Below are 21,371 nucleotides of genomic sequence, written 5' to 3'. Positions count from 1 at the left end.
TTGTTCGGCCGGCTCAATGGCCTCACTTTCCTCCTCTGAAACACCTAAAAACCTGGACATTGTCAGACCTTGGTCGAGGGATCATTCTCTTACCTATTATTCTTCGAGTATGTGCCCGCCCCGACTGGTTTCACCCGAGATTCCTGCTGCGGATTAAAAATATTATACCACATCTCTTTCCAAATACCGAAAATGTGTCCTCGCCACAGATGTGGCTGGTCCGTGCTTGTGCAGAGATCGCATTGACAACCACCCTTATCTCAACCAGCCGCGCGTTGCCTCCTGCACTGGTAAATGCAAGGATTACTCACAGCCGCCGAATCTTTCAGCATTTGGTGGTTACAGCTTCAGCCATGACTGATTCAGAGCTACAGGCATTCAGCATCCATGGTCTGTATCTGTGGTATTCGCTGGCCAGTTACCTAGCTAACATGAAGCAGGAAAACTGCCACATGATTATAATAAGAAGCATAATAAAGATAAATGGTTTAAGTATCTTGGGGTGCCAGTTGTTCATGCTGGCTTTCATTTTCATACATTTGCTGCTGAGTATGGCCCGCTCATGAACTGTAATGTTCTAGCCGGTGAGTTGAAGCATAGGTAAGTACCTATTCTAAATTATAGCCAGCTGCTGATAGTATCACACTATATAAGAATATTCAAGAGATGGATAGATCGCGCCTCGCCGCCTCAGCTGATGACTTATCTCTTCCGGCTAGATCGGCTCCACCACTCTTTACGCCTGGGTCTTGCGGGTTCCTGGCGGGATGATCATCCAATTCTACTAGAGATTGTCCAGGATCTGTATATGTCCTGCCCACGTCTGATCCAGAAACATATTCTTGCAGATGAATTTATTACTGACCTGCAAGTTACAATGACACATCCGATTGAATGGCCTCATTCTTCGCTTTCTGAGCAGGATATACTGGACATGTTACCTTCAGCGTACCGGCAAGAATATTCAATCTCACTTCCTCGCCAGTATGATAAAACACAATTATCTTACTATTGTCAGATCAAATTCTGTTCCCGGTATGATTTCTTTATTTTTAAGGAGACAGCTGTGAAAGGCTTTCGCAGCTGATTTCTATATATCTTCTATTCCAAGATACTAACTGTGTTCTGTTCTCCAGTCATTCACAGACAATTACCACTGGAAATTTTATTAAATACCAGTCTTCAATAGCATATGTGAGTTGTGGTATAAAGCATTATACACAATCAGAATGCTTCTTCTTTCTTTTATTACAGCCTTGGGTACGGAACGGAAATACAGATAAGGCAACAACTCTTCCTTTCTATTGTTCTTCTAAGAGATGGGTATTGTCAGGATTACAAAGTAAAGTTGAGCCGGCATTTATGATCGATATAGATAATGTTTACAGACAGGTATCAGTTGATATTAATACTAGACAAGATCTAGTATACTGTTCATGGAATATTGATTTTATGTAAATAACAAATTATTATATTCTGGTCTTTTACTACTTTCGTATGATTATATATTACTTCTGAGAATATTTTGTATAAGAATCTTACTATTATTTAAGGAGTGTAACCAGATAATCTCTAGAAATTATGATTAATATTTGTTATATATCTATAAAATACCAGATAATGTCTAGAAATTATGATTAATATTTGTTATATATCTATAAAATACCAGATAATGTCTAGAAATTATGATTAATATTTGTTATATATCTATAAAATACAGTTTCTGTTCATAAGTAATAGATATCTTCCGTATCTAATCTATTTTATTACAGAACTATTCTTGTTAAATTATAATTACATAATAGTTTCTGAATCGTATTCAACTTTAACAACGTTTGTATGTAATTACCCGGTTTGGGTGAGGTTGTATCGTTAGTAATTATTATTATATGTAAATAATAATAAATAACTGTTTTGCAACTGTAAGCAACTGTAACACAACCTAGCTACAACCTAACTGTTACTGTAGGTAACAGTTTGACAACTATTATGAAATGGTCAGTGAGTGTGGCAAACTATTAAATATATATAAATAATAGTAAGCTACCATCTTTGACTTTTACTGAACTATGCTGTGACCCTCTCTACGCACGCCTCCGGGCCCCTATGTCCCATCCCATCCCATCCCATCCCGGCATACAAACCCGACCCGGAAGTATAAACGAGCCCGCAAATATAAACGCAAGTAGAAGCATAAACGCAGACCGAAGCACGCAATAAATAAAGAATCAACCAGCAACCATAAACATAAAGCTACTATATACAAACCTCATAGTATCCCCTTCCTTTCCCTTCCTTCTACTACTAATACCTTTACATCCCCTTGTAGCCCCCCTCCCCCCCCCACCTCCTTCTCTTCCTTCTCGCTTACCATCCAACATCTAACTCATAAAAAAAAGTTACAACCTCGCCAACCGCACCCTCTTAAACACCACCTCAGTCAACCACCACCGAATCATCTCATTAATCTCCTCCGGCGCCTGCCATAGCGCCCAATGCGACGTGTTCACCTGCTTGAAGGTTAGATGCGGGATCGTGCGCGTCATCCCCTTGCCCAGGTGCGGCGGCAGGGCGGTGTCCTTGAGCGCTTGGATGAAGAGCAATGGCGCGGTGATTCGCTGGTTCAGGATCGCGAGTTCTTCTTCGAAGTTGATTTCGCGCGTGCGGTACCAGTTTACTATTTTGAATAGTTAGTGGGTTGGGTTGGGAGCTTATGATTGGGTTGAGTGGGATGGGATGGGATGGGATGAAAGGGGGGGTAAAAGAGGAAGACATACACGGTCCTCGAAGCCCATTCCTTGCGAATTCGGTCGCATAGTACTCCAGTTCCTATCCGATGAGAACCATCAACAAGCAATCCAGACAACCGGGAGGGGGGGGACGCTCACCACCTCACTCAACAACGGCGATGGCCTCACCAACTCCATCCTCTCCAGCAACACCCCATACTCGGCATCAAACGCGACATCCCTCTCATCCGTGCGCCCGCCATACAGCGCCGACAAGAACTTCTCGATGTCCTCCTTGCTGCTGATCGCATTTTCGAGCTCCCCGCTCCGGAACTGCAGTTGGTAGGCGAAGTGCGGCGCGATGTTCTCGACCATTTCCTCCAGCGCGAGGTATTTGCGCGTCGGCGCTGCGTAGGGTACGCAGACTGTGAAGATGTGGCTTACTAGGTCTGGGTGCCAGAGGGCGACGCGGTAGGCGAGGGCTGCGCCCCTGTTATTGGTGTCAGTATTTTTTGTTTTTGTGTTTGTTGGTGTTTGGGTCTGTGGGTGTGGGATGGGAGAGGGGGGAGGGAGTACCAGTCATGCCCGCCGAGGATAATGGTTGAAGCGTGGAGTTGAGAGGCGAGTTCTTTGATGTCGTTGGCGCAGCTTTTATTGGAGTATAATTCGATATCTTCGGGGGCATCCTGTGATTCATTTAGATGGTCTGCATTTCATAGATGTTTATGTTCTATTCTATTGTTTAAAAAAAAAAAAAAAAAAAAAAAAAAAAGAGATGGGCTTACTGTTCGGCCGTAGCCCAGACAATCCGGGGCGATGACGCGGAGACCCATGGAGATCAGCATGGGGATTTGATAGCGCCACCCCATCGACAGGTCGGGGAAGCCATGGAGCTATACGATAATCAATGATCAGGTAATCGATCTATTATGCGAATCCGAATGTTTCACGCACGAGGAAGATCGTCGCCCGATAAATCCCCGATTCGGGCGCACTGTAGAGATAACCTGCGTGATGGGATGGATACATGTCAGCGATGCACCGTGTACGCTATGCCGATATTCCCTGTCTAGACTGTGCTGCACGCTCTAGAAGATGCATGGTCTAAGGGGTGCTAGAGGCCGAAGAAACTGCAGGCAGAGGCAGAGGCAGGAGAGAAAACCCAAATCAGGCGTCAATGGATGGGTGGGTGGATGGATGCATCGCATGCGTACCGTACGTCTTGCCATTGATGATTGCCGAGCGGCGCTCGACCCGCGAGTCGCCGGTGACGTCGATCTTGTCCACGGGCATGGCTGGAACAATGCAATATTGGGGACGGATGGGAGAGAGTCGAGGACAAAGAAGAAGAAGAAGGAAAGGGAAGAGGGAAAATGATCGGGAGGAGGTGCATGCTGCTAATGCTATACCGACTTTCGCAAGTCTATAAATGGGACTTGATGGACCCCCGCCAGCTGGCCCATCACGTGAAACCGATGCTGTTGCGTGCAGAATGAGGCTATGGGGCGATTGGGCACACGCAGCATGGCTTCCAGGAGGATTCCCGGTTTCTGCGTGTTTCCCTGGCAGCAGCCATGTCAGGTTCCATGCACATTATTTGTCTGGTGCGCCCTGTGAGCGGTGGAAGCGTGGGAGTGTAGATGTGAGTCTAGTGGATGTGGCCCCGACTTCTCCCCGCCGACATGCCGAGGCTACGGCCAGCGGGCAAACCTGCTTTTCAACTTCAAACCCTCATGATCCTGCCAGTATAATCGCATAGAATCGCTCAATTCGTCCCCATCCCTGACTCCTTTTGGCGGTAGAAAAAGAATGGTAAGACTGGGTTTTGATCCCAGGATGACTTTCGTCAGATCGTTTCCAGGTCACGTGCCTCTTAAGCAATCCGCCTTATCCACTCGGTCACCTTACCCGCCGTTTAGTCAGATGCTATAAATCAGGCAATAATAAGTTACCTTCCTAAAAGGGTAGCGGTGAATAAAGCGGTAGAGGGACTAGGAAAATCATATTTGCCTGATGGCGGCTATCGTCCGCCGTACCGAGGCCCTACAACACTTGACACTCTTAGGCCTGCATGTAAGTACACTTCCCCGACTGCCAGTCCACATTCAAACCGGCCCCCCCCCAAAAAACAACAAGCGTGGGTTCAAGGATTCAACAAAGATGACCTCGTCCTCATCGCCTCCGCTGTCAATCAATAAATTACCGTATCCTCCTGATCCTCCACCACCTCGCCGCCATCATCATCGTGCCGATGGATATCGGGGTGGTCATGGGTAAAAGGTACATGGGTATCCTGCACAGGCACAACCTCCGGTTTAGCTTCTTCAGCGCCGCCATCTACTGTCATCTCCGCACCCAGCGTGACCGAAGACGCTTGTGCGATGTCCTTGTTCTCCTGGGCGTCTGACTCGGGCACGGGGGCCTGTTCCTGGATCTCCTGCGTGTCCTGCTTCGCTTCCTGCGTCACTTCCTGCGTCACTTCCTGCAGTTTCTCTTCCTCTAGCTTCACTTCCTCTGGCTTCCTGTTCTCCTCCTCTGACTTCTTCTCTTCCTCTGCCGAACGACGAGTCTCAAACTCCTCCACCTCCCTCGCAACCGTAGCCTCCGCCTCCCGAATCTGATCCTGTATCCTATCCTCCTCCTCGGCCCTCAGCTGCCACGGTTTATAACACTGCCGTAGACCATTAGCACGTAACCCCCACCCATCAAAGCAACTCAAAGCAAGCCAAATGCAAGTCGAGTCAAACCTACCAGAGCCGGCTCCGCCCTCGTCCGGAGAAACCTCGCCTCAGCCAACAGATTCGCGTGGCGCACTCGCATCTGAAACACCATCAATCAATCAGTCAGCCAGTCAACCCAACCTCCAAACCCCCCAAAAAAAACATCGAAACAAGGAAAGGAAAAGAATAAACAAAGAAAGAAAGAAAAAAAAAAAAAAAAACTCACCACCTCCCCTTCATAAACCCTCTGCTCCCTCCTCCTCCCCTGCTCCTTCTCCTCCCTCCTCCGTCTCCTCAACTCCCCATACGCCTCATCCTGCAACTTCAACTTATCCTGCTGCCTGCGCTCTATATCCGCGCGTCGCTTCTGCGCCGCGTTGTTCGATGGCCCGCTCTGCGAGAGCGTCCCCAGCAGAGCCCCGAAGAGCCGTTGTCCGCGTTTGCGGTCCTCGTCGCGCGGGCGCCGCGGGCGTGCGGCGGCGGCGGTGTCCGGGGAGGATGGCTTGCGGTCGCTGGGTCGGGGGCTGAGACGCCGGCGTTTGCTGTCTGGGGAGGAGGGCGCGTGGGAAGTGAGAGACGATTTGCGCCGTTTGGGGTAGTTGGGTGCTTGATGGTGGTGGTGATAGTAGTCCTGGTCTCGCTTGAGTGCTGGCTCGGGTTGGGGCGGGGGCGAGGGCTCGGGGAGGAGGACGGCGGAGGCGAGGGTTCTAGGTGTTGGGGGGGGGGATGTTAATGAGTTTCTGGGAGGGTGGATGGGATGGGTGTAGTGAGGATGTACCCTTCTGTCATGTTGGGTAGGTGTGAGTCGAGTCGAGTCGAGTTGATAGTCGGTTGGTAGGTAGGTAGTCGGAGGTAGAAGGGAAGTAAAAGATAGGTGTGTAGGGTGGATCGATAGGTAGGTAGGAAACGAACACGCGTATCCTGGAAAGAAACCCAACAGGATGTAGCTACCTAGGTAGGTACTGTAGGTATACTGTACACCGTCTCCTAGAATAACAAACGATCACCCCAACGGCAAACGTGACAGAAGATCGTCGGTATCGCGATAGTTATGCGGGACTGACTGCCTGGCTGCACTGCTGCTGCTCCAACCGGCGCCGCAACGTCCCGTGCACGGCCCACCCACCCTTCCAACCCGTTCGAACTTCGGCGCGGGCAAAGAGTTCCGATCCCTTCTCTGCTTCATCTTCTCCCGACAGCGCAGTTCGTTCGAGGTCATTCTACTCTGACATATCAATTCTTCTACCTCCTTCTCCTCCTCCTCTCCTTCTACCTACGGTATACTCGGTGGCAAATCCAGCTGGCCTGCTTACCAACCTACCAACCCACCCACCTAGTTACCTACATCAACCTACAAACCACCCTCACCTCTACCTCTACCTCTACCTCACCTCACACCAATCCACAATCCACAATCCAAAATGTCCGCCACCACCCCGACCTCGTAATGTGCCGCAAACAACCCGGGATCTCAATCGGCCGCCTCTGCGACAAATGTGACGGCAAGTGTCCCGTGTGCGACTCCTACGTGCGGCCCACCACGCTCGTCCGCATCTGCGACGAGTGCTCCTTCGGCAACTACCAGAACAAGTGCATTGTGTGCGGCGGCGAGGGCATCAGCGATGCCTTCTACTGCTTCGAGTGCACGCGCCTCGAGAAGGATCGCGACGGGTGTCCCAAGATTATTAATCTGGGGAGTTCGAGGACGGATTTGTTTTACCAGAAGAAGAGTTTTCGGAATCATTGATCTTGGTCTTGGTCTTGGTCTTGGATGGTTTATCGGGGGTTGGGGGTTGCTGCATGGCTGTTTGTTGCGAGGGAGGGGGGAGGGATGGGTGGGTGGGCTGGGCTACGTTACGCGACGGCTGTGTGGGTACGCGGTGGTTCGAGGTTCGATAATGAATGGATGTTGCGGTACGAAATCAAATGTCGCAGCAGCCCGACTATATACGATGCTATCGATGTACAGGTGTGCAGGTGTGCAGCTCACCGGCCCGGCCGTCTCGGTCTCGCGAAGCCTCGACTCGGTCCGCTGTCTTGCGGCGGGTGCACTTCCTCCTGCAGCCTCTCGCCCGTGATCTCGTCGGGGGAGGATGCCTCGATCTGCTGTTGTGTTAGGGTGCCATTCAATCAATTCAGCGTTCGCCACGGGTCTTACCTTCTTAGAAATCTTCAGCCCCTGCTCGCCCGCCATGGTGAGCGCGTGCATCCGAGAGCTGGCGTACAGCATGCGCTCCTTGATCGACGAGCCCGACGGGCAGGTATATATGAAGATCACCACGTCGGAGTCGGGGTAGTGGTAGAACGTGTACCGCGGGGAAGACGGGGGGATGTGTGCCTGGACCGAGTTGGGCTCGACCCCGGACTCGGTGGCAGCGACCTTGAACGCCTCCGTTGGGGCGTCGATGGCCTACACACAATCACAGTTAGCAATCAATCAAGACACTTCCTCCCACTTTGGCCACATAAGAGATCCAAATAAAATATGAAAACGTACCAACTGCACCAGCCCACCCTGCTGCAACCCCTCAAGCGCGTGCTTAACCCCCTCATCCACATGCATCTGGATCCTCATCCCGGACGCACCCCCAAGCCCACCGCCCCTTCCAAACGTCCCCCCAATACCAATATCCCTACTCGGCGTACCATTCCTGGCCTCCTCCTCCGCCCGCCTAACAGCCTCCAACTCCCTCTCCTTCTCACCCATCAGATCCTCCCTCCGGAACCCGCCCGCGCCGCCTTCCTCTCCCCCCTTCCTCTCATTATCCCGCTCTCTCCACGCCGCCTCGCCCAGGACCTCCTCCTCTTCAGTCGCAAACACCGTCGCCCCGAACTTCTCCGTCCCCAGCTCCCGGGCCAGGGTGGCGCGGGTCGCCGCAAAGAGCGTCTTGGCACGCACGCCCGCGTTCGACGGGATGTAGGTCAGGGCCACGAGGGACGAGGAGCCGGTTGTCTCCGACGGACGGCGGAGGAGGAGGTACAGAGGGGTTTTTGGTTCCAGGACCGAGGAGAGTTGCGAGAGGGAGGGGTAGAAGGCGTTAGGGGTTGAGAAGCGGAGGGGCGCCAGGGGCGCCAGGCTTTCCGATTTGATGGTTACCGGGAGGCAGAAGATTGAAGAGTCGGAGAGGAAGGTGTTGAAGGCATCGTGGAGGTCTTGGGAGACTGGTTGGTTGGGGTTGGTTAGTATGGATTGCCTGGATTGCTCGAGGGGTTGGTAAGGTGGCTTCCACTTCCATTGTTCGAGGCGGGATGTCGTAATGGGTCAGGAACCAGGGGATTGGGGGGATTGGGGAGTTTGGGGGGGGTTGGGAGGATGGGAGGCGTACCTGAGATGCCGGACTGCATTTTGGATAGAGAGCCGGCGGTGGCCTGGCCGTGATGGATGGAATGATCGGCCGGTTGTCTCCTGCAGTCGAGTTGGTGGAGTGCTTGCAGTGTAGTGTAGCGTAGTGTAGTGGCGTGTGGCAGGAGTTAAGTTGGGGGAGAGGCGGGCGGAGGGGAAGGCAGAAGCGGTGTGTTGTTGGTTTGGCGGGGCTGGCGTTCCCCGGCGGTGGATCGTCCTTTCTATTTCTGTTTCTGCTTCTACTTCTACTTCTACTTCTACTTCTTCTCCGATCTACTCCCGAGTATCCCTGTCTTTAAAAGATTTCCATTTTTTTCGGAATGAATTCGAACTTTGGTTGATTCTATCCAGTAACCAAGAGGTATACCAACAATAACAAGGAAAAGACAACGAAAATGAGTATATACAACCCACGGCGTGGACTGGCCTGGCGGCGATCCAAAGCCCCCAAACTTATAAACAGGAGAAACTGATCGAAAACGCCACCATGCTCATGATATCAAATGCTTTCGAGAACACGCAGCGGCCATTCTCTCCGCGGGCCGCTCACTCCTCAAACGTCCCCCCGACGAATGGCCACCGGGACGACTCCAGCTTGCCCTTCAGGAACTCATACACGGTGAAGGTGACGGCTTGGCCGGGCGCCACTCTCATCACACGGGGCGTAATACCCTTGTAGAAGGCCTGGGCGCCCTCCGTCTTGAACATGTCCTTCGCGATCACCATGATCCGGGACACCGCGGACTGGCCGGGCTCCGCCCGCGTCTTCTGCAGTCTCGTCTTGATGGTGTCGATCGGGGCGTTGGAGAAGGGGCCGACCGCTCCCGAGATCAGTCCGATCATGGTCGTCTGGTACGCAGGGAGCTGTGCGTTGGCGTATTCGGGCTGGGTGCGCTGGAGGAATGCCTTGAGCTCCGTGTAGGCTGTGAAGTTGGCCGCTTGGTTCGTTCCCTGGCGGAGGGCAGTCAGAGAGACACCGCGGTACAGGGTGCTAAACCCTTCCTCCCGGATGACGGTGAAGAGCGCGTGCGGCGCGCTGCGGTACTTGGGGGTGTCGAGAGGGTCGGCCAGACTGTGATGTTGCGCTTGCAGGCGAATCTTCACGACCTCCATGGGGTTCACGATGGCCACGGCCTCAGTCACACCCGCAGCGAGACCGGCTAGACGGAATGCGATTAGTATCTCCAGGCATCAGTGGCAGCGTCGCAACATACAGAGGAAAGTGGCCTTGCTGGTGACGACACCCGTCTCCTTATCGGCAAGCATTTGCTTATATGTCTCGTAGGAGGTGAAGCGGATGGCCATCTTGGGGATGATGCCACCCAGCACGGCACCCAGCCCCTTGTACAGACCCATAGCAGTCTCCTTCTTAACGATCTCAACACCGGTGGCGACGAACCCGCGAGGCTTGACCTGCTCCGGCGGTTAGTCGCGGCCAATGCCTTGCGCGTGGTGTTCACTTACCCCCGGTGCCCTGGCCCGGCGCGAGAGCTGCATTCGCACCTTGATCGTGTCTGCGACAACCGTCAGCTGCATTATCCCCGGAGACACCCAATTGACCGATTTGCATACCGAGGGGATGACACACGAGCGCTTCCATCATACCGGCACCACCACCAGCTGTCGCAAATTAGCATCGCGCGGAAGCATTGCGCCAGAGGGAGCTAAGCCGTACCGATCAGGTTGACGGCCGGGGAGGCTGGCTTCCGGCCATTGTTTCCCTGCACTGTTTTCGCAGACATGGTGTAAATGTGCAAACGCTTTTTTTTTTTGGTGTTCAATTGGGATCCGGAATCTCTTCCGTCTGAGCTATGGCCGTCAATGTGATGGAACGGGCACCGGACGCGACTGCGACGGGGGGGGGAAAAGGGGTACGTAAGAAAGTAAAGAGAAGGAGGGAAATAGAGAGAAAAATAGAAAGAGAGAACGAAGATACAAATGGAGCAACGTCCAGGGACCGTTCTTTTCTTAATTAAGAGCGAGCACGGGGACGATCTCGGATGTTCACAGGGAGGCCCAAAAATACGGGGAGATACGGAAGTATAACTACGTCCCTCGGCTCTGCCGACCCAAGGTATTTAAAACCGGCGACTGAGGAGTCAGAGGGAGGGATTAGCGGCTGCTGACAGGATGGAGCACAAGGGCCAAGGGCAGAGGGCAGAGAGGAGCCACGCAGCCGTTCTCGGAAACGAGGATCTGAGACGGGCTCGGGTCGAGTGGCGGGCTTGTGGTTTTGGGCTGGTTGGGGGGGGGGGGGGGGTGGATTTGAGGCCGGGGGCGTGGAGAGAGAGGGCCGATGATGACGGGGAAGCGGAGGGAGCTGAGGAAGCTTCGCTGGACGAGCGGAAGCAATGCCGCCGTCGAATACCCGAAGGATTGTTGGTTTAATTAGATTAATTCGAGGGGGCGCTTAGGGAGAGATAACTGGGGGGATTGGTAGATGTCTTATAATAGAAAGAGACATCGTTCATACACAGTACGGTTGCCATCTTGTAATTTTTCTACTAGATAAACCTACCCACGCTGCACACCGTCCATACTCTCCGTCTTGTCTCTTTCTACCTGTCTGCCTGTCTGCCTGTCTCAGTACTCAGTACTCAGTACTTCACTCAGTCCCTCCCTCTTCAAACAACCAAGACAGACAGACAGACAGACAGACAAAAGTGTGTGTCTGTGTGGCGTGGCATGTCCAAAAGTGAGCTCATACCCTGTCCCCCAGTACCAATGGCATCGCGGAACCAAAGAACCAAACCCCTCAGGACCTCCCAAATGCTTGTCTTGTCGCTGTTTTCACATGTTCCGTGTTGGAGAGTTGAACTCAGTTCCCTGGTTTGGTCTTCGTCATCTGCATGCATGGCCCATTGTTCTTCTGGGGGTCATTCAGTCATTCAGTCATTCTTTCAGTCTTCTGGGTGGGTAAGTAGAGTAGGTAGGGTAGGGTAGGGTAGGGTCCAGCTTGTGACTGCCACTGCCACTGCCACTGCCGCTGCCGTTGTTCCCGCCGAGCCTGGGCCGAGACGAGGAATGGAATGGAATGTGGGGGGATGATGGATGGCTATCCGCGGGTGATTCCGGGCCAAGACTGGGGGTTGGCGTAGCCGAGGTAGTACTATCTAACTGATTTTCATGCGCCGTGCATGCATGCATGCATGCATGGGCTGGCTGGCTGACTGGCTGGCTTTCTTCCTTCCATTATTATTCTTCGCTGGGGTACGGAGTAGATACTACCGATACATTCATATTTCATCTAACTAGGCTCTATCTACCCCGTATCGACCTAGGTACAGTAAGTACTGTGACGGATACTGTACGGAGTACGGAGATGCACATCTGACTCGTCGAAATTAGTAAGAGGAGGAGGAGGATGAGGAGATGGGGGATTTCTGGTCCTGTGACTCGTGATGGATGGGGTCTTTCTTCCTCCTGTCCGGAGTAGCTCTGTTGCTCCGAACATGAGGGGGGGGGATACTTATTTAGAGAGTGGATGGATGGATGGATGGATGGAGCAGCAGTACTCCGTAGTATCTACTTTACTTACCTAGTTAGTACTTAGTTGGTACCATAGTAAGTAGGTAGGGTATAGGTAGGTAGGTAGGAGCAGTGTACTCCGTGCGTTAGTTTAGGAGTAGTTAGGCGTACCCCAGCTCTCCTGAAATTTTACCCCACGGTTCAGGTTTTACCCACCTCGTCTAGACGTCTAGACGCACTTTCTACCTTAGTTCCTGGGGGGGTTGTTCGTTCTTCCTGGATTGCATTATGTGCATTATTTTATTCAGGGAATGGCACGGAGTAGTTGTGCGTGGTTTAATTGTGAGGGGGTTATGCAGGTGGTTATCTACGTAGTAGTAATAATAAATTGGGTCCGTCGGAGTACTGTGCGAGAATGGAGTGGGATAATACCTAGACGGATGGGTGGATGGATGGACGGATCGGCCAAGACAGCGTGGTTTGATAAGATGCTGGATGATAATGCAGTCTTGAGTCTGGCAGATGTATGCCCCCAGCTCCTTATATATATATATATATAGTATATATAAAAAGTCTATACTCACTGATTCATGAGGGTTTTCATAGTATGTTCTGTTGGCGGATGGGAGGGAGGTTTTTATTTGACTCAAGTACAACCCATAACTATGGAAAGGGGTCCTCTCTCATGATGTCATTGTGGCTGAATGTGAGGGTATTATTGGTGGGGGAAATTGCTTTTCTATTGATTTTGTGTTTGCTTTTTTGGGCATCTGTATACCTACATTGAGGTTTCTTGACATGATTGAAGGGATGGATATTAGATAGGTATGTATGCATCGATGGATGTGGGGCTGGGATTGGGAACTGAAGAGGCTGTTTAGGTTTAGGTACTAGTTAGGCAGGTAGTCCTGCCGGTATAGTTACCTACTTGGAAGCAAGGCTTAACCTACTTGAACCATGTGTGTTTGCATCATATCAAAACTATCTTCTATAGTTTGGGCATATGGGTAGATGAAGACTCCTGAAAGTAGCAATCAAACCACTCACACTTACAAATATCATTCTAAAACGGTCAAGGAATTGAAATAGCCGATCGGAAAGGCTACCGATGGGAGGCCATCTCTTGCTCCTTCATCCATCGCATGGCTAAATATCCCCGTCGGCTTTCTCCCCGGCATGTCGTGTACCCTCCAGACCACTAGTCGAAGATCTTTATTCCCAAATCCTATCGCACTATTGTTCTTCCCATCGTCCGAATGGCATCATCGCCCAATATTAATTGGCCCCAGCACTATCGTTCGGCCTATCAGTTTATCAGCATCTCGGACTTAATCCGACGGGCTCTTTTTCCTCCCACGCGACCACCACCACAACCACCACAACCACCACCACCACCACCAACCAACCAACTCGACAAGTCATGCAGGACCGAAACGGGAACGCAACACTCGCATCATCCTTCTCCCCTCGCTCGGACAGATAGAAATCCTGGCAATGAACATCTACCTCCCGGCTCATCCCACCCCCAACCCTTCTGCTCGGTGATTCGCAGCGCATCGCATCGCATCACATCACATCGCATCATGTCCACCACCACCACCACCACGCCCCTCAAACCCCAACCCCAACCCCAATGGCTCCGCGCCCTCAAAACCGCAGCCCTCTTCCTCCTGCACCAATGGCTCTTAATCGGCATCGGCGTCGCCTGCGTCCTGGCATACTACTTCCCGAACGTGGCCAAAAGCGGCGGCACGATCCGGTCGGAATACAGCATCCTCTACGGCGCGATGGCCCTGATCTTCCTGATCTCGGGCCTCAGCGTGCCGCGCGAAAAGCTGCTCCTGCACCTCCTGAACTACCGCCTGCACATCCTCGTCCAGGCCTTCTCCTTCCTCTTCATCCCGGCCTTCATCCTCGCCATCGTGCACATCATCCTCGTCGCCGACCCCCACCAGCACATCGACCGCGCCCTGCTCGCCGGCTATATCTTCCTCGCCTGCATCCCCACCACCATCGCCTCGAATGTGGTGATGACGCGCTCGGCTGGCGGCGACGATGCCGCCGCGTTGGTCGAGGTTATCATTGCGAATTTTCTCGGCCCGTTTGTCACGGCCGGTTGGACGGTGACGCTGTTGCCGAAGGAGGCGGGGTTCGATGTTTGGAGGGTCGGGGATGGGGATTTGGGCAGTATGTATCGCGATGTCTTTAAGCAGTTGGGTCTCGCGGTCTTGTTACCCCTTGTTGTTGGCCAGTTGGTTAGGTGGTTGTGGACGGATCGGGTCGCCTGGGTTTTGAATAAGTATAAGGTGCCGAAGATTAGTACCGCTTGTTTGATTTTGTTGGTTTGGTGAGTTCTTCTTTTCCTTCTTCTTCTTCTTCTTCTTCTTCTTCTTCTTCTTCTTCTTCTTCTTCTTCTTCTCCTTTCTTGCCTGCTCGACTTATCCCTCCCACCCTCCCTCCCTCCCTCCCTGCCTACCCACCCACCAAACACGCCCCCGAAAAAAAAGAGATATACCAGTGTACCTCTCCACCCCAAACCCAAACTAACCCACCCCAGGTCGACATTCTCCTCCTGCTTCGCCACCGGCGCCCTCCAATCCCTCTCCGCGTCGAGCATCATCTTCGTCGTTCTCTTCAACATCGCCCTGTACATGTTCCTCACCGTCGCGTGCTTCTGTTTCGCCCGGCCCCCGCCCATCCTGGCCCGGATGTCCGTCACCATGAAAGGCACCACGTTGCGCCCCTTCGACCAGCTGAATCCCTACGAGACCATCGCCGTGTGCTTCTGTGGGCCGGCCAAGAGCACCGCCCTCGGTATTCCTCTGCTTTATGCCATGTGGAGTTCCCTGGATCTGTACGTCAAGTCCAAGACCTCCGTGCCGGTGTTGCTGTATACCACGGAGCAGATTTGCGTGGCGCATTTTTTTGTCTATGGGTTTGGGTGGTGGAGGGTTAGGCGGGAGAGGGGGGGGGATGGGGGGGATGAGGGGGTGAGGGGACTGGGGCTGGGGCTGGGGCTGGGGCTGAGAGGGATGTTGAGCGGGGTGGCAAGGGGAAAGAGAAGGGGGAATGTGAGGGGATGGGGAATGACTTGGGGTTGGGGTTGGGGTTGCGGGTTACGGTGATGGGTGAAGATAGATCATAAAATAATGTCTCGTTTATAGAGAGATACATAGATAGCTACCATCCAGCATAGAATTTAGAATTTACAATAGAAATAGACCCTATATGACATGCAGCCCGACCGTCTCATCTAGATGAATATGAATGATGAATGTACGGTAAATTCCCGAGGAACATGAGTGACTAGATATAGCTCACTTTCACCCCCATCCCGACAGTCCCCTTGATTTTCTGCCATCCGGACCCTGTTATCCGCCGGATGCGCTCGCGCACGTCGTGTCGGCTGAGCGCCGCCACGATGCCCAGTATAAACAGCAGCGTGCGCACGAACGACAGCGGGTTGCCGGCTATGCTCTTGCTGATGTATTGCAGCAGGTTGCGCGCGACGGTGACTACCAGCGCCCGCGATTGCTTGCGAGCCTCGGGCTTGTCTGCTTTCTTGACGCTCTTCGAGCCCGGCGGAGAAAACGCCGTTCGACTCGTCGACGTGCCGGGTTTGCTGCCCGCCTTTTCTGCGCCCTTGGCCCGTCCCTTGATGCTGCCGTTCGGATACGTCTTCTCGATGCCGTAGTCCACCTCGGTCCCGCTGCGGCCATGTCCCGGTTGTGACCGATCAGCAGCGGCCGCGGCCTCCGCCTCCTCCGCCCGGCGACGTTCTGTCTCCCGCGCTTGTCGGTCCAGCTCCGCGTCCTTCTCCCGCTGAAGCGCCGCCGCGCGCAATTCGCCCTGCTGCTTCTCCTCCTTCAGCCCCTCCAGTGTTTGCAGGAAGACATCCTTCCGCTCCTCGTCCAGCACCTCGCTCAGGTTCAGGAACTCTTGCGCGTACTCCCACTCTTCGTTCCGGGGAAGCACATGCAGCGTGAACAGCTCGATTATTCGCACCCGCGCCGCCAGGTCCTTCGGGGTGTCGGTGCCGCCGCCGCCGCCGCCGCCGCCGTTCGGCGTTGGCGTGGACGAGCCGTCCCGGAGATGCTCCGATATATCCAGGGTCGGTTGTTGTCCGGATGACGAGAGATATGTTTCGAGGCGTTGCTGATTGAGTTTCTGGGACGGGGAATGTCTCAGCAGTAATGTGGCTCTGGTGGGTTGTCAGCGATTGACCTTATGGATAGATAGTCCCCTCTGTGGTCAGGCTCAGAAAACGAACAGGTTGTATACAACTTCGGCGTCGACGGATCCCTCCAGACCCTTGTACCCGGTCTGTACGACCATCTCCCAGATCTCACCATCGCGGACCTGAGACGAGATGGCCTTCCATTCCTTCTGTCCGAATAGTTTCTTCCCTTCCTCGGCACCGAGATCGACGATGCCGCTCAGCAGTGTGATGTAGAGATTCCACACCTTGATCCGCCAGGTGGGTTGGGCTGTGGCAATGGGCGCGACGGCCTCGCCGTGACCGTTGCCGTTGGCCAAGCGGTGTTGTTGGTCGTCGGGCCCGCGGACGATCGTGATGACGGGCTCTAAGGCGGCGAGCGATTCTTGTAACCGCCGGGTCAGGTACAGATGGGACGCCTTCTTGTATGTTCTGGAGCAAAGCTTGGAGGGGGAGCGTGACGAGGAGGTGGTGGTGGTGGAGGAGGAAGAGGAGAGGAGTTGCGACGACTGCGACTGCGACGCCGTCATGTGCGAGGACCCATCGTCGGCCATTGTTCACCGCCAGCGGAGATGCGACGGGTCGGAAAGCGAAGCGAAGATGGGATGTCGAGATGGAATGCGCGGGCTAGCGATGAGCGCAGGCAGATACGGGGATGATGAGGCGATTGAATTCGATGGAGCTCGGGGGGGTTGGGAAGGTCCAGCAGATGCCACTAAGCGGCCAGGATACGTACAGGTACCACCGATCGGAGGTCGTCTCGTCAGGCCTCGGCTCTCCGTTGGCTGGCCGAGAGTCTGGGGGAGCGGGTCACGGGACAGCGGGTTGTTGCCTGGGGCAGAGGGATAGTAAGGCAGTAAGGCATGCACACGAGGGGTAGCATTCAGGCATTCAGGCACCCAGGCACAATGCCTCCGTCATTGTTGGAGTCGAACACATCGCATTCATCCCAGTCGCTCTTTCCTGGAATGGCCGGGCGAGACTTCTCGCTGAAGAGCATCCATCCATTTCCCAGACAAGCCTTCCCCCCCCCCAGACAATCATTTCTTCACCTCTTAAGATATCCCCACATAACTCATAACTACGCCATCTAGTGGATCTATTCTTCACTTGCATCAATACTAACTACTACTCCTCTTTCTATACTCCTTCTCGTCTCATCTACCTGTCATTGACCGTCGAGGCTGCCCCGCGGTCCCAGGCTGCAGCCATGGATGTAACCGCTCAAACCTTCTATCACTACCTCCCGGGAATACTGGACGACCTGGCATCCAGTTGTTTCGTATCTATAGATTTCGAATTCTCGGGCATCGCAAATGGTCTTGGGAAAACCCAGAGCAAGAAAAGCACTCTGCAGGAGCGTTACGATGAAGTCAAGAGATCGGCCGATAAATATCAGATCCTACAGGTCGGCCTCACTATAGCAATCGAAGGCCCGGAGAGAGGTGAGATACAGTCTGCCTTCCTGGTTGATGTGCTAACCCAGCCGCAGCGATGTACACCCTGAAGCCGTACAACATATACTTGAGCCCGATCATCGACCGGAGGCTGGATCTGGAACGGAATGTGTCCTTCCAAAGCAGCGGTACGCTCACGCAATGCCTTCCTGCTGACCTGATCTGATGCGCACAGCCATGCAATTCCTCCTGGAGAATCATTTTAGCATGGACACCTTATACACGAGCGGCGTCGTCTACTTGTCAAGGGACGAAGAGGAGCAGATATTGGAAAACGCAGCCGCGAGACGGGATCGTTCCGCTGTGCACACCTCCCTCGATGTTGAGGAGACCGAAACTGAATCCATTGCATTCCTGGCGGAAGTTCGTCGTCTCGTGGACGACTGGCTTGCTCTTCACGATGTAAGAGACCGAGTCTACCCCGATAATCCGTCTAATTTGCATTCAGGCCCGGGGAGAATACCTCAATATCCCACCTCCGAGTCCGCCCACTGCGTCCAAGCAGTCCAAATCCATGCCGTCGGAACTGAATAGGTTTCAGAAAAGGCTTGTTCACCAACTGATCGAAGTAGAATACCCATCGTTGGTGACGGTCAGTAAGCCTACGTTCATCCAGATCATTATTTACGACGAAAAGCGCGAGGAAGCCGTCAGAAATCAGAAGATGCAGTGGGTGCAGGACCGAATCCGGCGGCAGACTGGATTCCGATGGATTGCGGAGGCATTGGTTGGAGGCGACCTGACGAACCTTGAGCCTTTCCTATCGGTCTCTGAAGGCATGCCCAAGTCTAGGCTCGCACAGAAAGAATTCTTGGACCGCGCGAAGCTGCTGCTGCAGTACAATCGGCCTGTCCTGGTTGGCCATAATCTCTTCACGGATCTCATCTATTTCTACCGCTGCTTCTTCGGGCCCCTGCCGGACCGTGTAGAGCACTTCCAATACATAGTCCACCGATTGTTTCCGGTTCTCATCGATACCAAATACATGGCTACTCATGATTGCGGCTCTATCAACCCGAGGTCATCGTTGCAGGAGACCAACGACAGCCTTGCTAAAGCCGCCTATCCGCTGATAGGTAAGTGAGCCGGACCGATATGATACCTCGTCCTTAACAGTTCACAGTGGTACACGAACAGCATAGCAAGTATGACAAAGAGGGCATCAGTCACGAGGCTGGCTATGACAGCCTGCTCACTGCCCGAGTCTTCATCAAGCTTTCTGCACAGCTCCGAGATGTAAAAGTATCCGGGGCCACAGCAACAGACACCGACTCGCAGCGCGAGCCCTCCAGCCGAGAACCACAGCCAGTTGCGGAGGGCACGTTACCGAGACCTCGCCAGTCAAAGAAGATTTTGATGTTTGGCAAAATCCCTGTAACGAAACCCCTTGAGACTGTGGAGGATGACTCTCATTATCCGTCTGCGCTGGAGGCGCACATGATGTTAGGCCGAGACAAATGTGCTGCGAGACAGCGAATCGTAGACCAGGGCCACTTGATCCCGCGACTAGGCACAGAGTTCTGGGAGGTCTACGGCAATAAACTGCGAGTTTTTGGCACAGATGAGAGGGTGTGCCGCATAGGCTAGGACTAGATCGCCTATCGTTACGAACGAGTGACAAGTGATCCAACAGCTTCATGAACCGAATTATTGCATGGTAATTTCACCGCCGGAGCAGGGCAAAGGAATGTATGCAGCGTCTATCTAACAGTACGCCTTGTTTTTAAAGAAGGTACCGCTAGCGAAAAAAGGCCGCGAAAGTACTCTAAGCACCGGATAATGGTCAACAGGCCATGGAGTATATGACGTGGTGATGATAAGGAAGGTGCTGTAGAGAGGAAAAGGAAGAATTGGGGAGCGACGGCAGGGTTTTTAAAGGCCGCGGACCACCGGGTCACCTGACCGGCTAGCCCGGGCGGGCCTAGCGTGGCTCCGCGGCGGCCCTCGCAGGTGACCGCCAACTTTTCTCCCATAGCGGCCTCCGCACCTGTTGACCAGAACGCAGCCATATCCCTATCACGATGTCGTCGGGGTCCAATGGTGCCAGACGCGTGGCGTCGCTTCTGCGTATGTGCCTCCGGCCCGATTGACCTCCCATCCAGTCATACTGACTGCCCCAGGACCCGCGATCTCCGATGCCAGAGTGTGCAGAAGCTGTCGCCGCAACTATGCCTCAGCCGTCACGCAGGCCTCCCCCGAACCCCCCTCCACAGCCTCGTCGACCTTCCCCGTCGTGAAGCCCGCCTACATGATCAATGCCGGCGTGGTCCTCTCCCGCCCTCCCCAAATCACCCGCGACCTGACCGACTTCGAGAAGTCGTACCACTTCTACCAGAAACGCTTGAACGAGCGTCTGACGCTCCCCTTCACGAAATACTTCTACTTCAAGCGTGGCACGCCCGCCGACGAGGACTGGAAGCAGAAGATCCGCGACCGCCGCACCCCCGCGCGCGATATCGGCAAGTACGACGCCTATTCCAAGGAGGCCTGGAACGACGAGCTCCTGGTCGGGGCCCCCGACGCGGAGCCCGCCCACCAGGTCGAGATGCTGGTGCAGGACGCCGAGTCCACCGTCAACGCCACCTCCCAGGACACCAGCAAGCAGGAAGAGATCCCGAGACCGTACCCTCGCGTGACGGAAGCAGACACCAAGGGCGACCTGCAGAGCCTCAACCGCGCCCTGCAGCGTACCCTGTATCTTCTGGTCCAGTCCAAGGAGGGATACTGGAAGTTCCCCAGCTCTCCCGTTGAGGTGAATGAGACTCTTCGCCAGGTAGGTCTTTCTCCCTGTGTGTGTGTGTGTGTATGTCGAATGGTGTCGATCGACCCGCTAACCACCCTCCAATCCAGGCTGCCGAGCGTACCCTCGCCCAATCCGCCGGCGTCAACATGAACACCTGGATGGTCGGCTACCACCCCGTCGGCCACCACGTCTACTCCGTCCGCAACCAGAACAAGCTCAAGTCCGAGTCCGCCTCCGCCGGCGACAAGACCTTCTTCCTGAAGTCCCGCATCATGGCCGGCCAGGCCGATCTGGCTGGCAACTCCCAGAACCTGGCCGATTTCAAGTGGCTGGCTAAAGAGGAGATTGCCAAGTTTGTGCGTCCACACTACTATGCTAGCATTAAGAATATGCTGGCTGAGCGGTAGTGGCTGGCTGCTTGGGATGGTATGATAGCTATGAGTGGGGGGGGAGGGTAGGATAGGGTATGGGTATGAGTGCTTGGGGCAGAGTACACACTGTATGGATAGATAGATAGTAGGAGTAGGTGCGGACTTGTTGGGCTTGCAGCAGGTCGACACCGGTCCGGTCTGAGTCTTGCATATATCATGAGTAGTGAGTGGGTCATGTATAACTAGCTTTCTTTTTTTTTTTTTCGACTGTTTGCAATGAAGATTATTTGTTAACTTATTCTATTAAGTATATGTATGTGTATA

General features: G+C 53.6%; 10 protein-coding genes and 1 non-coding gene across 11 annotated transcripts; 4 read left to right on the top strand and 7 right to left on the bottom strand.

Moving 5' to 3' along the window:
• The first annotated feature begins 460 nt into the window (after window positions 1-460).
• Window positions 461-1,480, top strand: BO70DRAFT_365973 (uncharacterized protein). Its single transcript, XM_025544206.1, has 2 exons — window positions 461-1,035; window positions 1,137-1,480. The coding sequence occupies exons 1-2, from the start codon at window positions 698-700 to the stop codon at window positions 1,456-1,458; spliced, it is 660 nt and encodes a 219-aa protein (XP_025395509.1). The 5' UTR covers window positions 461-697; the 3' UTR covers window positions 1,459-1,480.
• An 866-nt stretch (window positions 1,481-2,346) lies between these two features.
• BO70DRAFT_365971 (alpha/beta fold hydrolase) lies at window positions 2,347-3,737 on the bottom strand. The gene is made up of 6 exons (XM_025544205.1): window positions 3,684-3,737; window positions 3,515-3,622; window positions 3,306-3,415; window positions 2,889-3,219; window positions 2,778-2,829; window positions 2,347-2,677 (listed from the first exon to the last, which is right to left on the bottom strand). Exons 2-6 carry the CDS (start codon window positions 3,560-3,562, stop codon window positions 2,400-2,402), a joined length of 819 nt encoding a protein of 272 aa, XP_025395508.1. The 5' UTR covers window positions 3,563-3,622; window positions 3,684-3,737; the 3' UTR covers window positions 2,347-2,399.
• BO70DRAFT_365970 (uncharacterized protein) lies at window positions 3,622-4,516 on the bottom strand. The gene is made up of 2 exons (XM_025544204.1): window positions 3,944-4,516; window positions 3,622-3,736 (listed from the first exon to the last, which is right to left on the bottom strand). Exons 1-2 carry the CDS (start codon window positions 4,020-4,022, stop codon window positions 3,657-3,659), a joined length of 159 nt encoding a protein of 52 aa, XP_025395507.1. The 5' UTR covers window positions 4,023-4,516; the 3' UTR covers window positions 3,622-3,656.
• A 23-nt stretch (window positions 4,517-4,539) lies between these two features.
• On the bottom strand, window positions 4,540-4,638 carry BO70DRAFT_t282. The gene has a single exon. It is a non-coding gene; the product is annotated as a tRNA-Leu (tRNA).
• Window positions 4,639-4,689: 51 nt separating this feature from the next.
• BO70DRAFT_365967 (pinin family protein) lies at window positions 4,690-6,486 on the bottom strand. Its single transcript, XM_025544203.1, has 4 exons — window positions 6,228-6,486; window positions 5,676-6,156; window positions 5,481-5,549; window positions 4,690-5,400 (listed from the first exon to the last, which is right to left on the bottom strand). The coding sequence occupies exons 1-4, from the start codon at window positions 6,236-6,238 to the stop codon at window positions 4,921-4,923; spliced, it is 1,041 nt and encodes a 346-aa protein (XP_025395506.1). The 5' UTR covers window positions 6,239-6,486; the 3' UTR covers window positions 4,690-4,920.
• Window positions 6,487-6,500: 14 nt separating this feature from the next.
• BO70DRAFT_344661 (PHF5 family protein) lies at window positions 6,501-7,196 on the top strand (the record flags this gene model as incomplete). The annotated part of the gene is made up of 1 exon (XM_025541465.1): window positions 6,501-7,196. The coding sequence occupies exon 1, from the start codon at window positions 6,897-6,899 to the stop codon at window positions 7,194-7,196; it is 300 nt and encodes a 99-aa protein (XP_025395505.1). The 5' UTR covers window positions 6,501-6,896.
• Window positions 7,197-7,435: 239 nt separating this feature from the next.
• Window positions 7,436-8,934, bottom strand: BO70DRAFT_432642 (twinfilin; the record flags this gene model as incomplete). The annotated part of the gene is made up of 4 exons (XM_025548341.1): window positions 8,776-8,934; window positions 7,947-8,611; window positions 7,608-7,859; window positions 7,436-7,552 (listed from the first exon to the last, which is right to left on the bottom strand). The coding sequence occupies exons 1-4, from the start codon at window positions 8,792-8,794 to the stop codon at window positions 7,436-7,438; spliced, it is 1,053 nt and encodes a 350-aa protein (XP_025395504.1). The 5' UTR covers window positions 8,795-8,934.
• Window positions 8,935-9,089: 155 nt separating this feature from the next.
• On the bottom strand, window positions 9,090-11,014 carry BO70DRAFT_344655 (putative succinate:fumarate antiporter (Acr1)). Its single transcript, XM_025541464.1, has 5 exons — window positions 10,468-11,014; window positions 10,365-10,412; window positions 10,257-10,306; window positions 10,007-10,205; window positions 9,090-9,952 (listed from the first exon to the last, which is right to left on the bottom strand). Exons 1-5 carry the CDS (start codon window positions 10,532-10,534, stop codon window positions 9,339-9,341), a joined length of 978 nt encoding a protein of 325 aa, XP_025395503.1. The 5' UTR covers window positions 10,535-11,014; the 3' UTR covers window positions 9,090-9,338.
• Window positions 11,015-13,669: 2,655 nt separating this feature from the next.
• BO70DRAFT_390230 (uncharacterized protein) lies at window positions 13,670-15,517 on the top strand (the record flags this gene model as incomplete). Its single annotated transcript, XM_025546138.1, has 3 exons — window positions 13,670-14,607; window positions 14,818-15,211; window positions 15,482-15,517. Exons 1-3 carry the CDS (start codon window positions 13,844-13,846, stop codon window positions 15,515-15,517), a joined length of 1,194 nt encoding a protein of 397 aa, XP_025395502.1. The 5' UTR covers window positions 13,670-13,843.
• Window positions 15,518-15,566: 49 nt separating this feature from the next.
• Window positions 15,567-17,174, bottom strand: pex26 (the record flags this gene model as incomplete). Its single annotated transcript, XM_025541463.1, has 2 exons — window positions 16,531-17,174; window positions 15,567-16,461 (listed from the first exon to the last, which is right to left on the bottom strand). The coding sequence occupies exons 1-2, from the start codon at window positions 17,028-17,030 to the stop codon at window positions 15,567-15,569; spliced, it is 1,395 nt and encodes a 464-aa protein (XP_025395501.1). The 5' UTR covers window positions 17,031-17,174.
• A 260-nt stretch (window positions 17,175-17,434) lies between these two features.
• On the top strand, window positions 17,435-21,327 carry BO70DRAFT_390228 (CAF1 family ribonuclease). Its single transcript, XM_025546137.1, has 7 exons — window positions 17,435-17,921; window positions 17,969-18,061; window positions 18,109-18,335; window positions 18,382-19,009; window positions 19,057-19,488; window positions 20,054-20,706; window positions 20,784-21,327. Exons 1-7 carry the CDS (start codon window positions 17,687-17,689, stop codon window positions 21,081-21,083), a joined length of 2,568 nt encoding a protein of 855 aa, XP_025395500.1. The 5' UTR covers window positions 17,435-17,686; the 3' UTR covers window positions 21,084-21,327.
• The last annotated feature ends 44 nt before the right edge of the window (window positions 21,328-21,371 follow it).

This window comes from Aspergillus heteromorphus (genome assembly GCF_003184545.1).
Source record: "Aspergillus heteromorphus CBS 117.55 chromosome Unknown BO70scaffold_34, whole genome shotgun sequence".
Lineage (NCBI taxonomy): Eukaryota > Fungi > Ascomycota > Eurotiomycetes > Eurotiales > Aspergillaceae > Aspergillus > Aspergillus heteromorphus.
The sequence above is the reverse complement of the archived record's forward strand: the minus strand, read 5'-3'. Positions and strand labels throughout refer to the sequence as shown.

Coding starts and splice junctions, on each gene's coding strand:
- BO70DRAFT_344655 (XM_025541464.1), bottom strand. CDS start 10,534: ATGTCTGCGAAAACAGTGCAGGGAAACAATGGCCGGAAGCCAGCCTCC. Junction 10,307..10,364: donor GCTCGTGTGTCATCCCCTCG/GTATGCAAATCG, acceptor CGGTTGTCGCAG/ACACGATCAAGGTGCGAATG. Junction 9,953..10,006: donor CAGCAAGGCCACTTTCCTCT/GTATGTTGCGAC, acceptor CATTCCGTCTAG/CCGGTCTCGCTGCGGGTGTG.
- BO70DRAFT_365973 (XM_025544206.1), top strand. CDS start 698: ATGACTTATCTCTTCCGGCTAGATCGGCTCCACCACTCTTTACGCCTG. Junction 1,036..1,136: donor CAGATCAAATTCTGTTCCCG/GTATGATTTCTT, acceptor TCTGTTCTCCAG/TCATTCACAGACAATTACCA.
- BO70DRAFT_365970 (XM_025544204.1), bottom strand. CDS start 4,022: ATGCCCGTGGACAAGATCGACGTCACCGGCGACTCGCGGGTCGAGCGC. Junction 3,737..3,943: donor CATCAATGGCAAGACGTACG/GTACGCATGCGA, acceptor CCCATCACGCAG/GTTATCTCTACAGTGCGCCC.
- BO70DRAFT_365971 (XM_025544205.1), bottom strand. CDS start 3,562: ATGGGTCTCCGCGTCATCGCCCCGGATTGTCTGGGCTACGGCCGAACA. Junction 3,220..3,305: donor ATCCTCGGCGGGCATGACTG/GTACTCCCTCCC, acceptor CACCAATAACAG/GGGCGCAGCCCTCGCCTACC. Junction 2,678..2,777: donor GAATGGGCTTCGAGGACCGT/GTATGTCTTCCT, acceptor TATTCAAAATAG/TAAACTGGTACCGCACGCGC.
- BO70DRAFT_390228 (XM_025546137.1), top strand. CDS start 17,687: ATGGATGTAACCGCTCAAACCTTCTATCACTACCTCCCGGGAATACTG. Junction 19,489..20,053: donor CAATAAACTGCGAGTTTTTG/GCACAGATGAGA, acceptor TGACTGCCCCAG/GACCCGCGATCTCCGATGCC. Junction 20,707..20,783: donor TGAATGAGACTCTTCGCCAG/GTAGGTCTTTCT, acceptor CCTCCAATCCAG/GCTGCCGAGCGTACCCTCGC.
- BO70DRAFT_365967 (XM_025544203.1), bottom strand. Junction 5,550..5,675: donor GGGTTTATGAAGGGGAGGTG/GTGAGTTTTTTT, acceptor ATGGTGTTTCAG/ATGCGAGTGCGCCACGCGAA. Junction 5,401..5,480: donor CGAGGGCGGAGCCGGCTCTG/GTAGGTTTGACT, acceptor GGTCTACGGCAG/TGTTATAAACCGTGGCAGCT.